The sequence below is a fragment of the Mustela nivalis genome, assembly GCF_964662115.1.
Source record: "Mustela nivalis genome assembly, chromosome: 3".
NCBI classification, from domain to species: Eukaryota; Metazoa; Chordata; class Mammalia; order Carnivora; family Mustelidae; genus Mustela; species Mustela nivalis.
Window position 1 is genome coordinate 136,227,398 of NC_139022.1, and position 16,181 is coordinate 136,243,578.

Below are 16,181 nucleotides of genomic sequence, written 5' to 3' on the forward strand. Positions count from 1 at the left end.
CAAGGATGGTAACTGCTGACGCCGATTACATTCTTGCTAATGTGTTAAAGTTTTTGTGCCATTTCATTTGGCTTAGGGGAGTTTGTGACTGCCTAAGATGATGCAGCTGGAAAGTGGCTGTGCTGTTCTTGCTACGAGGGGCTCAACTCTGGGCTGGGAATCATTTCAGTTAACAGTGAGTGCCTCCTGGGTTTCAGGCGCTCTCCTGAGTGGTTTTGTTTTATGTTTTAACTTCTTCCATTCTCACTAAAACCTATGAAGTGGGTATCTAATTATCATTCCCATTTTTTAAAAAAGATTTTATGTATTTATTTGACACAGAGAGAGAGATCACAAGTAAGCAGAGCAGCAGGCAGAGGCGGGGGGGGGAAGCAGGCTCCCTGCTGAGCAGAGAGCCCGATGCAGGGCTGGATCCCAGGACCCTGAGATCATGACCTGAGCCGAAGGCAGAGGCTTAATGCAACTGAGCCACCCAGGCGCCCCTCATTCCCATTTTAAATATGAAGAAACGGAGATATGCAGAGTCACGAGCCAGGTTCTCAGCCAGGAAGGCTGACTGCAGGGCCATGCCCTTGGTACTCCAGTTAGCTGTCTACCCACTCTGAGTGCCTCAAGTAGGTCTCCACTGGGGACGCCCATCTGGTCTGGCTGTGTGTAGGTTGGTCCCCATCTTTTCACAGTGCTGTAGGCTTCTGGTGAACAGAGCCAGAGGTCCCCACTGGTCCTGTGGTTTGGCTGTCCGTCCCCATCTCTCCATGGTGCCATGGGCTCCTGGTGGACAAAGATGGAGGTCTCTTCCTTCTAGGATGCCTTTCTTACCACAGCTTATTCTTTCACAAAGAAGCAGCTTAGGTAATGTTTGTTAAGGAAACACGCACATCCACAATGGACCCTGTCAGTGCTGAGACCACTGAGAGGCCTATCTCTCGGGCCTATCTCTGGGCCAAGATCCGTCCTCAGTGCAGGAACGTGCATGCTGCTTGTGTGAGGCACCTTTAGAGAACATGAAAGGAAAAATTTCTCTCTAATGACACAAGAACCAGAAACTTAGAGCTCCAGAACATCAGAGCTAGAAGAGGCATGAAGAATTGTTCCTTCTAATCCCTTCCTTTTATAGAGAGTGACGAGGGGACTTGTGCAAAACCCGGATAGAGTCTTGTTTCCCTCACTATCCTAGGCCAGTGCCCCCTGGAACCCTGGGGCATCTGTGGGGACCTTTCCCCACTTTTATGGAAGGTGGGTGAGGGGTTAGGAAGTGGGGGCGAGTTCTGGGTTCCTCATCCCTCCTTTAAAACAGCTCTGGCTTTTTAGCCTTTTCACATATTGGGATTCCCTTTAACAAGGAGCCCTCTGAAAATGTTTAAAACCAGTATTGTACTGTACCACTATGCACATTTTTAAACAATTTCCAAGGTACTTTCACAACATTTAACTCTTTTGCTTTTTGTGACATGCAAATAGCACAGACAGGCTTGGGATTTTCTGTGTTTTATAGATGGGATGAGAAAGCCTGAGGAAATCAAATGATCTGACCTATACAGACTATATATATATATATATATATATATATATACACACACATACATACACATACACACACACACACACACACACACATATATAGCAGATTAGTGGCAGGGCATTGAAGCCAGGGCAATGACCTCAAAGGTTAGATTATTTAATATGCTCTACACAAACTTGGGGGAAGGGTGGTAAGTATCATTTTTTAACCCACAGATGATGCTAAGGGGTTTTCGTTCCCTTTTCCTTTCTCCTCCTTTTCCTTCCCCCCATCCTTCCTTCCCTTTCTTTTCTTCCCTCCTCCCTTCCCCTTCCCTTCCCCTTTCCTTTCCCTTCCTTTCCTTTTCCTCCCTCCTTCCCTCCCTCACAATTAGCACAGGTTTAGCTGCTCCTACTCAAACCATCAGTACAGAGCAAGTTGCCTCCTTTGACAGGCAGCTAATTTATCTAAAATTTACAATGTATTATTAGGTATTGTCTTTTTAAAGTGGGGGCTTGATAGTCAAGACATAAATCTCTAGCATAGAAGACATGGTTTAAAAGGTAGACTTTCCAGGGTGCCTGGGTGGCTCAGTGGGTTAAGCTTCTGCCTTTGGCTCAGGTCGTGATCTCAGGGTCCTGGGATCAAACCCCGCATTGGGCTCTCTGCTCAGCAGGGAGCCTGCCTCTCTCCCTACTTGTGATTTCTGTCTGTCAAATAAATAAATAAATAAATAAAATTTAAAAATAAATAAATAAAAGATAGACTTTCCTAATTACTAACCTTAGGGCCAGTTACCTGACCTCAGTGGGCCCCAGTTCCTGCTCTGTAGAACAGATACATCGAAAGTATCTGAGTATCTGATAGAATATCTGTCTCTTGGGGCTGCTGAGGCTTAAATGAGTTCATGCATATACCAAATGGGCACAGTGTGTGGCTCATATTACGTTGTCAGTAAACTAAGAAATGATTTTAGTAGGGTAATGCCTAGTAGAAGGCTAACAGGTTTCTGTAGTATAAGACATTTTAGGATCAGTTTACTTTTTGAAAATTATCAATCTCCAAAAGAAGTATATATCATAGAGCATTTCTCAAATTCATTTGGCAAGTAACCCTATTTATATGCAGGGTAAGTATTCCCTAAACTATAAAATGTTGCTCCAAAATCCCACATTACTTTGATAAAAGGGGCAGGGGAAGCAAGATAAATCTGTATAGACCAGATCTGTATGGCTTAGAAAGAGATTTTAATTTTTAAAGACATTGGCCTTTCCAAGCCAGTATCATGGCACTAGTGTTAAATTGAAATCTATTAAAATGATTGTATAGCTTGGCTTATATATGGTTTCTTTGATATCAAAAGCTAGAGGAACAGTTAAATGTTGTAAACAAGTTTATTCTATGTAGGGAAATAAAACAATATTGCCAGTCAGAAGATCGGGGTGATACCAGAACCCGGCTTGCACCTCACGTAAGCTAGCAGGCTGAGAAATCTGGTTCCACAGCTCGATGCAAAGAAAGTTGGCAAAGCTTTTTGAAGAGAAACTCCACTTCAGAGATGAGAGCAAATTTTCCTTTCTTAGAGAAATTGGTTGGATTATTATACAGCACTTTGATTCTCTATGGAGGATATGCAGGACCTTTGATTCTCTCTGAAAGTAAATCAGAGTTAGTGGTTGGGTAAAGAATAGGGCCCACTATTCAGAAGGGGATTTAAACAATTCTAACAGTGAGAGGTCTTCTCCTGGGACCAGTTATAATTTTTGATCTCCTGTTTCCATCTACCTCTAAAGATTCTTTGAAGGTAGGAAATGAGTCTAGATGTTAGATCAGATTTTTTTTTAAGTGAATGAAGTCTAAGAAGAGATGATTATAGAGCAGTAAATTCCATTGATCTACCTCGCACAGTTGGCAAGTCAAATTTACACATCTGCCTCTGCAACCATAGTCAGGACCTCCAAAAACGAGACCCATTATGATACATTTTTTAAAAAGTCAGTTGCCTATTGCGGCCAAGACAACTAAATGACCAGTAGGGATTCTTCTTCTCCTTCCCTAGCATTGAGATGTTGGTGGGATGTGGCTCTCTAGCCAGCAATTACAATTTGCAGCCTGCCTGGCATCTAGGTGGGGCAGGTGATGGGGTTCTGGCCCATGGAATGCAGCAGAAGTCATGTATCTCTCTTCTAGCCTCGCTCCCCCGAATCTCCAGGGCAAGGTCTTCCTCTTTGTTAGCTAGATATTGACAGCCAGAAAGATGAAGCAGACAGTGGAGCTTCTGTAAGCCTGGGTCTCACCCAGAGCCCTCAGCCCCAATACTGGTCACCAGGAGAATAAGAAACATCTATTGCATTAAACAGCTAAGAATTCTGAGTTTATCCATCATGGAACCTAGGGTTATCTTTTTTTTTTTTTAATTATGTTACATTAGTCACCGTACATCATTAGTACATCATTAGTTTCTGATGTAGTGTTCTAAGAGTCATTGTTTCCGTGTAACACCCAGTGCTCCATGCAATCCTAAGGTTATCTTAACTAACACATTCAAAGGATGTGAATGTAATACATTTATGTAGGACTTTGAATTCTACTTTAAGAGTTACTTCAAAGTTGCCAGCACGTTTTTTCATATTTGCTGGCAGATCTCTGGACATATGGGCCAGAACAGTAGGCAGTCTGGTTGCCCAGCAACATCCAGTAAGTACACTGGCCACTCATTTAATAAACAACCCTTTATTTGCATGTGCTTACTATGTGTCAATATACTGCAGGCACTGAGGAGATAATAAAGAATACAACTGTGGTCCTTGCTTTTAGAGGGCTGACATTTTAGTGGTAGGGAGGTGGAGAAGAAGGGAAAAGAAAGATAATATATATGCAGGCCAATGGTCAGCAAACTTCATCTGTAAAGAAGCAGACAGTGAATGTCTTGGGCTTTGTGGGTCATAGAGCCCCTGTTGCAACTCCTCATCTCAGGGCTGGCATGCAGAAGCAGCCATGGACCTCATCTAAACAAATGAATGGGGCTGTGTTCCAAAGAATCTTTATTTATGGACACTGAAATTTTATTTTGTAAAATTTTCACATATCATGAAGCAGCTGTCTTGATTTGTTTCAGCCATTACAAATGTAAAAACTATTAGCTCATGCATTATACAAACGCAGGCAGTGGGCTGGATTTGGTCTGCACACTGAAGTTTGCCAACCCCAGTCCAGATGAATAAACCAACGGGAATATATCAGAAGGCTAAGCATTAAGTAAACAATGGAATGGGGTAATGTGATTATGCCAGATGGGTGGGGGCCACTTTAAATAGCTTGGTTGAGGACAGCCTCTCCAAAGTGACTTCATTTGAGCAGAGACCTGAATGACAGGGAGAGGCAGCACATGAAACTGCAGTGATAGAGACCATCAGGTAAAGGGACAGAAAAACATTGGCGTAGCTGCGGAGGGATGAGCTAGAGAAAAAGGAGCAAGAGCTCATGGCAGTGGAAAGTTTTAAGCAGAGGAGCAATAGGACCTGATGCACATTTGAAAATGACTGCTCCAGTTCTTGTGGTGGAACATGGACTTATAGAAGAGCAAGGACACTGAAGGCAGGACAACTAATAGGTCAGGAGGTTCCTGAAGGAGTCCAGGTAGGTGTGGAGGGGGCCTGGGATTTTGGGTCTATTTCCTGGCTGGAAACAGAGAGAGAAGCTTGTGTTGGAATGATGTCTTAGAGGATTCGACATGTCCAAAGTTGGGTCGCCAGGATTTCTAGAAAAACTTCCAAAGAGCCTATGGAATGGAGGGCTCTGAATTCTTTAGATTACTTTTGACATCAGCAGGACTTTGTGTCACTTTGCTTTCCTGCCCAGGTTGTCCTCTGCAGTTACACAGAGGGGCAGAACAGGGATAAGAACCTCGATCTATAAAGAACTCAAACTCAACACACACAAAACAGACAATCATATCAAAAAATGGACAGAAGATATGAACAGACACTTCTCCAATGAAGAAATACAAATGGCTATCAGACACATGAAAAAATGTTCATCGTTAGAGAGATTCAAATTAAAACCACATTGAGATACCACCTTCCACCAGTTAGAATGGCCAAAATTAGCAAGACAGGAAACAACATGTGTTGGAGGGGATGTGGAGAAAGGGGAACCCTCTTCCACTGTTGGTGGGAATGCAAGTTGGTGCAGCCACTTTGGAGAACAGTGTGGAGATTCCTCAAGAAACTAAAAATAGAGCTTCCCTATGACCCTGCAATTGCACTCCTGGGTATTTACCCCAAAGATACAGATGTCGTGAAAAGAAGGGCCATCTGTACCCCAATGTTTATAGAAGCAATGGCCACGGTCACCAAACTGTGGAAAGAACCAAGATGCCCTTCAATGGACAAATGAATAAGGAAGATGTGGTCCATATACACTATGGAGTATTATGCCTCCATCAGAAAGGATGAATACCCAACTTTTGTAGCAACATGGACGGGACTGGAAGAGATTATGCTGAGTGAAATAAGTCAAGCAGAGAGAGTCAATTATCATATGGTTTCACTTATTTGTGGAGCATAACAAAAAGCAGGGAGGACATGGGAGATGGAGAAGAGAAGGGAGTTGAGGGAAATTGGAAGGGGAGGTGAATCACGAGAGACTATGGACTCTGAAAAACAATCTGAGGGTTTTGAAGGCGGGGGGGGGTGGGAGGTTGGGGGAACCAGGTGGTGGGTATTGGAGAGGGCATGGATTGCATGGAGCACTGGGTGTGGTGCAAAAACAATGAATACTGTTACCCTGAAAAAAAAAAAAAAAGAACCTCGGGGTAGGGCAGGGCAGGACAGGGCAGAGCAGGGGGACTCAAGTCAAGTTTTAATGAGAAGCAGATGTCTGCAGTCCCGCAGGTAGATAGCTATAGAACCAGTGATGATGGTAAAGATGATTCAGTTCACGGTGCTGGCCCCTGGATGAAAGGTGAACCTCTCTTACCCTTCTTCTTTGGTAGCCACTTATCAGAATTTGTGATCTTACCTGAATTTGGCCAGGCATTTTAAATCTCAGACAGAGATCTCTAAAAATCAGTACCCTCTGGTGAACAAGATTTCCCGAGGATTCAGCATTAGCAGAGCCAGTGATGATTTTGGCATCTGAAACTGCTAAATGTTTGATGGATGGATGCTTGGAAGTACACACATTTCAGTGGGATGGCAGATGGGCCCCAGATACCTGGAGGATGTGTTGGCACATCAGTACCAAGGATATAGGCCAGAAGATCAGGAGAGTGTCCCTGAGGCCCCAAAGCAAGAAGCAGCCACTCCTCTTTATGACATATATCAGATAAGGCCATATAATGTTCACCAAAACAAGCACAACTAGGTCACTCTTGAATCTAAGAAATTACTTTGCTAGGAGGTTGATTGAGTAAAAGGCCTGAGGCCACAGATCGGGAGGAATTGATTTTCTCAAAGTCAGATTCCTTGTAAACAAAGGATGCTTGAACCCACTGGTCTAGGCAAGAATTTAGTCATTGGGAAGTTAAGGTGAAAAATAGCCTCGGGATCTGAAAGATAAAGTGCAGCCATTTGCTCGTGGATTTTAAGGTTACTCTGTTCTTTCTGTTTGGTGATTTGTCCGTTCTATGGGCTCCTATGGCCTGATTCACTCAAACTCAAGGCAGACCAAAAAAAAAAAAAAAAATCAAATCAAATCCCTGTGGCCTAAAGAAGGGAGTTGAAACAAAGCAGACACCTGCTGAACGTCCACTCCGTGGCAGGTGCTACTTTTCCGAGTCCCTCACTGCAAGCAGCGGGGGCAGGAGGCACTGTTGCCTGTAATTTTGACAGCAGTCCTGTGCAGGTCAGGATCTTATCCATCCCCCTGTTGGAGGAGATGATGTAACTGAGCTGCAGAGAGGCCAGGTAACTTGTTCTAGGTCACGTGCCTAATGAAGAGCAAAGCAGAGACTTAAATCTTGGCAGGTCTGCCTCCAAAGCCCATGCTCAGACCCATTCTGCCAGTGTTTCTCACCAGACCACCTAGGGCACCATTAGCCGCCTAGCTCAGGACCAGGCTTCTTAAATGTGGACACCCGTGAGCCTCCTCTCTGCGCTCTACAAGCGGAGTGTCCAGCTGTTGGGACCCAGGAATCTATATTTTTTAACGAGGTTTCCAGGTAATTCTTCTATTCCCAGAAGTTGGGCACCGCTGATCTTGCTACGGTGCCTCCTGAGGAGAATTCTTGATGAAGTGCAAGTCTTGAGATGAGGGGGCTCCCCACAGTCTCTGGTGAAGCTTAGGGTCAATGCTAAGGGCTGAGACCTCTATTCCCAGGAGGAGTGATTGGGGAAGTTCACACCAATGGGCATTTGGTCAGCTGGGAGGGTCCCTAACCCCACTCACACTGAGGAAGCCACAGTCCAGCCAGGAGAGGGACAGTATGACTTACAGGGGTGAGGCTGACAAAGATGCTGTCACCTGCATTGACATCCAAGGGATCAGTGCAGAGAGGAATCAGGGGTTGCACAGCCCAGCACTTCTCACTCATTTTAAAGACCCCGGGGAACTTAAGGCCACCCCGCTGGGCGATGACAGGGCCAGCGTAGAAGCCTCTGCCTTCTCTTTGTCCTTATCTCATCACCACTATGTCCCCAAAATATCTAGCCTGCTGCTCATGTGTAGAGAAGAATCTGACTTTATTTTCAACTACCCCATTACCCTGGAGGGAAAAGAACTGGATAACATCCATGTTTTAATTCTGACAAACTCACAACTGCTCACAGATAGTAGACACATGCCCATTTTATCCAGCAGGAAATAGCAGTATTTTTTTCTTCCCTGAGGGAAATAGGCCATTCTGAGGACTCTGAGGGAGAGCCCAGGTGCAACCACGGTCAGCAACTTGCTACTAGGAGCCGCTCACTTGCCTGCCCAAGGCCTTCCACAAAAGAACGACTTCAGTGTTTTCATGTATGCTGCAGGGGATGACACCCCCCCCCCCACCCTTCTTTGCATCAGAAAGGAAGATGGTCTGGGAAGGAGATCACATAACTGGTGTCCCTTCTAAGGGCAGCAAAATACTCTGAGCCCCCCCCCCACCCTCCCCGGGGCCACCAATCACTGGAAATGTTCCAGTTGTGTCACTTGAGCCACTTAGCTGTGACAGTGGCTGCAGCAAGATGAATGTGGCCTGGAGAGTCATGGGGCCCAAATTCAGGTGCCCATTTATTCATAGCTCACTGTGAGACCTTAGGCAGCCTACTGGGCTGGCCTTGCCTGCGTTAATGCGTGGAGAAAAGGAGAGCTGTATCACGAAGGCTGATAGTTTTCACAACCACACCAAAGACTGAAATTCTTTGAAAAAGATAAACAAGTCATCCCAGGGGTGCCTGGGTGGCTCAGTGGGTTAAGCCGCCGCCTTCGGCTCAGGTCATGATCTCAGGGTCCTGGGATCGAGTCCCACATCGGGCTCTCTGCTCGGCAGGGAGCCTGCTTCTCTCTCTTTTTGCCAGCCTCTCTACCTACCTGTGATCTCTCTCTGTCAAATAAATAAATAAATAAATCTTTAAAAAAAAAAAAAAGTCATCCCAGTGTGTTCAGACTTTAGTCACGTGCTACCCCCTGGCCACTGACCATATCTGTCAGTAACCACTCACCTAGGTAACTTTCACTGAACAAGGATTGGCTGCCAGAACAAACATGATATGTCCCCATTTTGTGTAGATGAGGATTCTAAGAGCTAAGTAACCCAGTAGGTGTCTTTTCCAGTGCAGGAGTCAGAACAGGGGATGAGAGAAATGAACTCAGACTTGGACTGTTTCTGGATGAGCAGTTCTTGCTGCAGATTTAGTCCCCAGGGTCAATGCCATTGTGCGATCGCCGTGCCAAAGGTGGTTAGGAAAGTGGTTAGGCCCCTAATGGTTATCATCATAGCCAGATAGGGAGCCCTTGTTTGGCGCTTACTGAAAGTTAGCAGAGGTTGTGGGCTTACGGTAGCTGGGTCCTGACGTGTGCCCAGTAAAAGGTGGGAAATGTGTGCCGGGCCCTCAAAGGGTTCACAGTCTAGGAGGAGTATGGGCTTTGTGTAAATAGCCTTGCAACAGGGGGCAGTGTGCTGTGGGAACACAGGAGGGCAAGAGATGGCTTCTATTGGGTGTGGAAGGCATGACACTAGAGAAGAGACACAGAGACCTGGACTTTGTTGTAGACAGGGTCGTGGCCCTGCTGATCATGTCCATGCTCCTTCCCCAGAACCTGTAACATGTCACCTGACGTGGCAGCAGGGACATTGCAGATGTGATTACGGTTATAGACCTTGAGATGGGGAGATTATCCTGGATTATCTGGGGGGGGGGGTGCCCAAACTAACTACATGGATTCTTTAAAGCAGAGAACCTTTCTTGGCTGTGGTCAGAAGATGTGAGGATGGGAGAAGGGTCAGAGAGATCAATGTTGCTGGGTTTGAGGATGAGGAAGGGTAACAGGAACTAAGAAATATGGGCAGTCTCTAGAAGAAAGTGGAAAACACAAAGAAACAGATTCTCTCGAATGTTCACAGCCCTGCTAATACCTTGATTTTAGCCCAGGGGGTCCCCAGCACAATTTGTGGCCTGTGATAGAAAACGAATATAGCCTTGGCGAATGGGATGTGGTAAGATAGACTATGACATGGAAGGTGAGGTTCCAGAGAAAAGAGCAAAGGGTCTGGGAAGAGAGCATAAGCAGAGCTGTCTGGTAGAGCTTTCTGTGATGATGGAAGCTGTCTCCATCTGTGCTGACTAGTATGGTAGCTGCTAGCCACATGGGGCCCTTGAACATTTACCACATGGCTAGTGCAACTGAGGGATTGACTTTTCCATTTTGATTAATTAAAAATTAAATTTAGATAGCCATACACAGCAGGCAGCTGGGTGGCTCAGTGGGTTAAGCCTCTGCCTTCAGCTCAGGTCATGATCTCAGGATCCAGGGATTGAGCCCCTTATGGGGCTCTCTGCTCAGTGGGGAGCCTGCTCCCCCACCCCCGCCTGCCTCTCTGCCTACTTGTGATCTCTATCAAATATATAAAAAAAATAAAAAAATAAAAAGCCATAACGGCTAGCAGCAACTGTATTTGACATCACAGGCACAGAGAGCATTGTGTTTGAGAGATGAAGACCTTGCTTTCAATGTGCCAGGCCCAGCACTTAGAACTTCTGCACATGTGGAATCATGTAAACCTATCAATGAGCCTATGAGGTTGGCATTACTTATGGTGATCCCCATTTACCAGATGAGAGAACTAAGGCATGAAGAACCTGAATAACTTGTCCAGAATCAGACTGATAAGTGGTGGGCGATGCCGGGATTGAGTGTCAGAATTCCAGAGTCAACGCTCTGATCCATGGCAATCTTCTAACATTCTGCCGTACTATGCCATCCATGCCTCTTGCCACTGCATCATGCCACCATAAGGAATAAAGAATGTGACAGAAAGAGCATGGAGGGAGGAAAGGTCAGAATCCAGACCAGAATCCCACCTCTTCCACAGACTGGCTGGTGACCTTGGGGAGAAAAATAGAGGCTGCCATGAGGCAAGGGCAGGGGCAGGGAAGGCTTCCCTAGGGAGCGACATTTACTTGAAGTGCTTAAGGCAGAGGAAGAGTTGCCCTAGAAAGAGAGGGGATTGGTGTAGAGAGAGTTCCAGGTAGAGGGAATAGGTGTGAAAGCTTCAAGGGGAGGAAGAACATGATATATTCAAGGAAGTGAAAGTCGACCAGAATGACTGGAATCATGAGAGGAAGAGAAGGAGTGTCCAAGGTCAAGCGTGGAGAAACTGGCAGAGCCCAGAGAACACAGGGTCTGGTAAAATTGTGAATGCTTTTCCAAGGATCTGAATGTAGTCTAAAAAATTATACACAAATCTACTATATATTAATACATAAATGCACACACATATAGATGTAATTAAGTGTGAATCAGGAGGAAATGGTTTAACTTCATCAATAACCATCATTCTCAAGTTCTTCAGAATCCCTCAGGGAAAGCAGTAGCTTTCATACACAATGATTACTTTATATTTTCAAAGTGCTTTCCCATCCTTTGGATCTTCACTAATATCCTAGACAAAGGTAGAGGTTTTTATCTCTATTTTGCAATCAGGTGAATTAATTCTCAGAGAAAGGGACTTGCCCAAAATCCCAGCTGGTTAGTGGCAGAGCTGAGTCTAGAATCCTTATTGCCTGAGTCTCTTCAAAGAGACCAAGTCCACAAGGCCCTCCACTCTGGCTCTCTGCACCACTCAGCCCTCTCTTCCCTTTGCCTTTACCTTTCGGATGCCATCATGCTTCATTTCAATCACATGGAGGGTGTAGTTGGTCCGGCGTCCCTTCTCATTAAACTGCACATTTCCTGTCAAGCCTTCAAACCGCACCTGGAAAGGAAAGCCAAGTAGTGAGCTATGATCTCAGAAGTCCCATTTCTACTTGTTTGTTTTTTCTGTGGAAGCAAAAATCCAGAACCTGAGAAGCTTACATGGGATGAGGTCTTGGAATAACATGGCTACTAAAAACCCTTGCTACTTCCCTGCCCATAGCAGACATCGCCATGACAGCACAGTTCTCTTTCCTACCAAACTGAGATTTATCCTGGAAACATTTTTTGTCTGTTGCCTTAAGCATATAGTAACCATGGATCAAAGTAGATTCTAAGAAGAAATCTCTGCACCATCCCTAATAGAACAACCCCCATTATGACCATACCACAGATGGCACCGCCCCCCAGACACATGCCTTTTGTGGAGAAACAGGAGGAGGTCTGTGAAAGAAAGGGACCAGTGTGCCATTCCTGGTGAGTCAGGAGAAGCAGCAGCCTTACAATGCCTCAGGTTTTGAATATGGTTTCTTCGTTCCCTTGTGAGGCTGAGGAATAAAAATGTGGGAATCTGAAGACCTGGAACTGGGAATTTGACCCTGGGAAACCAAAGTGACCTTGGATGGTTCACCTCCCTAAGTCCCCCAGTTGCTAAAATTCCAGCCCTGTCTTCATGTTAAGACCAGAGCATGCAGGGCTTTAAAGAAGCCTCAGCTGGTTAAAACAAAATTTGTGTTCAGCCCCAAATAGGCTGCATGGGATTTTTTTTCCACAAATGAGTCAGATCAAACTTTCGTGGCCTCACATCTTCAAGATCGTATAAAAGGTCAAGTGGTCAGCATGTGAGATTCAAGAGCGTTAGGGCCAAGTCTGCCACTCTGTAGATGACCAGTAATTCTCACCCAAGTCCACCCTCCAGTGAAGGAAGAGTCTAGCTGTATGCCATCTGCTCTGGTACAAGAAAACACATTCTCTTACGGTGACCCACCATCATGTGTCCTTAGATCAGTGTGGCCTAAGGCCAGTGAGGTAAGTGTCTACCTGTCACCAATAGGAACCTGGCCCTATAACCCCATAATGTTTACTTCCCCCTTCAAATAGCTTAAAAGGAAGACTTACAGGGTTTTATTTTTTTCTGACAGTGAGCAGCTCCTATGCCCTCAGAAGGTATAAGAATAGCTGGGGGTGGGTGTGTGTATTTGAGAGAAGGGGTGGGGGAGCAGAAAGAGAGAAAGACAGAGAGGGAGACTGACTGCTCTGAGGATGACCCTCTCATCACCTTCGGGTGTGAAGTCTCAGTGGGGAGGCCATGACAGGCCCAGAGCACTGAACAAATTATACAGAAGCTCTTCACTCTCTCAGATGAAATCCTCACTCTAGAAAAGTCTAGGCTGGCTTTGCCTTTCAGAGAGAAAACAAAGCGTAGATCCTCCTAGGAAGAATGAGAGGGAGGGAGCCTTCCCAGTCCGTCAGCAACTTCTCTTTCTCACCTTCCCATCTCTTGTCCATCTCTGGCTTTCCCATTCATTCAGGTTCCGAGTACTGGTTTATGTAACTCATTTGGGAAAACAGACTGAGACACATGTGCAGATGACCGTTTTTCCCAAACAGAAAGAGGGGTGTCATTAATGATCCAAATGGGCATCTGTGCTTCGGCCCCAGTCTCACGTATCACATCGGTTATCAGTATGGTATATTAGTATAAATTGTGTAATATTTCTATGACTCAGTTTCCTCACTTGTTTAATGGGACCAACTAAGAGTTAATTATGTCTTAAGGTTGTTTTAAGGATTAAGTGAGATATTTTACGATCGATGCTGGCCCCGTGGTGAGTATTCAACAAAGACCAGCTGTTATTTTTATTGTTAGTAATAGATTCGATAAGAACTACCACCATTTGTCAAGTGTTTCATGTTTATGAAACACTTCCATGCCTATTCATCTTCATATACAGGAACCCTGAGTTATGCCATTTAGAGTTGATCTTCCCTTATGTGGGAGAAACCAGATCTCTGGAAGGTAAACTGATTTGTTCCAGACTTAAGACATTCCAGGGTCAAAGGCAGGCCTAAAATCCAGGGCTTCTGTTACATTCCAGTATCTTCACTGATGATGCCAAGTGGCCTCTCAGACAGGGGACAGTGCTGTCTTTCTAGGCTCTGAAATGTGCCCGGCAGTATGGTCTCCATGCCTCCCCGCTGTTTCCGCTGGGCATTTCCCCCGCCGTGCCCTGGTCATGCCTAATTACTCGGCCATGAGCAGGTCATTGAGCCTCCCTGTTTCTTGGTTTTCTCTTCAAAGAACGGAAGTGCTTCACATATTCCCTGGACATGAATGTTCCATGTAAAGTGTACATTATTTGAATGATGAGGATGACAAGGACGGTTGCTGCTATGACTTTGGGGTAGAGGGCGCATAAGGTATGGACAAATAAGATGACTTTAACATTGAAGCCTTCAGTCTGCTTAGATGTTATCTCAGAGCAGGGACTCTCTCAGCACAAATGGAGGTCTTGTCACTGTCATTTTTACAAGCCTTTCTCAGTTTCCAAAAGAAACTAGCAAAATTCTAGGCTCCATACCTGTGGGACTCTTGCATTGTCATGTGTTTTCACAGGAAGATGTTTATTTGACATTCAGAGAAACCCAGTAAGGAGCAAGAGCAGCAGTTACTTTGCCCATTTTACAGATAGGAGTATTGAGACTCTGAGCTTATGGCACTTGGGTTCAGGATTTATAGTAAGTCGTGAGAGGTATGGGGCAGCTGGAGGCTCTTACCATCTAGTTGGGGAGAAGCCAAGACTTACAAATGCTGAAATAAATTAAAGCATGAAAAAGGAGATATCCCAGAATCACCCTTCCATGATGGCAGAGCAAGGAGAGGTCAACTGAATGGCTCAACCCAAAACCATTTATGTGGACGGTCTGAATTCATAGTCAGAAGCAGCAGCTTCTCAGAAACGTCCACTTCGGGCCAGTCAGGAAACTGCCGTCCTATCCGTCACGGCTGAGTTTCTTGGCCCTCAGCCCCCCATTACCCATCCGAGGGAGACTGGGGTCAGACTGGGTTTCCCCTTAGTTCTTGCTTCCTGGAACTCCCATCGCCATCCTGGCGCCTGCCAGCTCCCTCTGTGAAAAACAGAAAATTAGCTGTGCTTTCCTGCAAGTGCCGTTGGGGGTCAGCTCAGAGTCTGCTGCCAATGAGATGCTAAAGGACAGCCTTTCTTTCCTGCCTGGTGCCTGAAGAATGCTGGGTGGTGTCTCCAGTGTTTGAGGTATCAACACTGCAGATTTCTTCACCCCCTATTCCTGGGGGAGGCAGCAGGGATGTTCTGGACCCAGGGCTTCTGTAACCTCTTTGTGGCTGCCTTTCAGGTGGATCCCCTCCTCTTGGCCCCTCCTCCTGAGTTCCTACTGGGTGTGGGACTAGGTCCCAGTGGACCACATTCTGTTTATTCTGGCCAGGGCAAGTCAGGATCCCTCTGAGCTCCCACTTACCCATCTGTACAATGGGAAGAAGAACTTGGCCTTAATTATCTCATTCAGTTGCCCCCATGTTCAAAGAAGTTTTTACATTCTTCTTTCTTTTCTTTTTCTTTTCCTTTTTTTGTTTTGTCTCATTTTGTTTTATTTTGAGCCTTGTGACAAGCCAATGAGACAGGCAGTGTTAAAAGAATTACGTACATTTAGGAGATGAGGAAATCAGTGCCAGAAAAGTTGAGCAGTTAGTCCAAGAACTTCAAGCTAGAGCTTGGTGGAGTCACAGTGAGAACCCAGCTCTTCTCTTCCTAACTCCCTAACAGCCAAGTATGATGTCCTGACTCTGGTCTCTTGCTGGATATGATTTATATCTCTACCCACACCCTCCAAAGCCCAATGCACTCTCTGTTTGAATTTATCCTTCCTTTAAGGCTTTCATGACCATCCATCTCAGTTGGCTTGGGCTAGTTTCAGTCTACATCTCTTGTTCAGGAATAACTGGTAATAGCTTTCTCTCTTTTACTCGTAAGTGTCCCGGTTTGGATGATAAATTATATGGTCTCCGTACTTAAAGTCCCAGTCCCATTCTTATAGGAAGCCATGTTGATGTCCACATTCCTCAGTCATGGCATTCTGTTGTGACCATCCAAAGGACTGAGAGCTTGGCTGTGTTATTTAGCCCTTAATCCACACTTTTATAGCTAGCATTTCTTGAGTTTGTCTTCCGTTGAAAAATGGGTCTTGAGTCCTGAAAGGCAGGAACTGTGTCTTATACCCCCAATGCCCACACCACCCCAGATCTCAGCTGGCAGAATGCTGGGGATGCCTTCACTTTGATATGCTTGATCACTGGCTGACAGGTTGC

General features: G+C 45.5%; 1 protein-coding gene across 3 annotated transcripts in view; it reads right to left on the reverse strand.

The window, feature by feature from the left end:
- The window catches only part of GRIA1 (glutamate ionotropic receptor AMPA type subunit 1), a 306,086-nt gene that overhangs the window by 102,802 nt on the left and 187,103 nt on the right, over nt 1–16,181 (reverse strand). For all 3 annotated transcript variants that reach the window (XM_082725138.1, XM_082725137.1, XM_082725136.1), the window contains exon 8: nt 11,793–11,897. In XM_082725138.1, the coding sequence (XP_082581264.1) occupies nt 11,793–11,897 (105 nt within the window). The remainder of the gene's footprint in view (nt 1–11,792; nt 11,898–16,181) is intronic.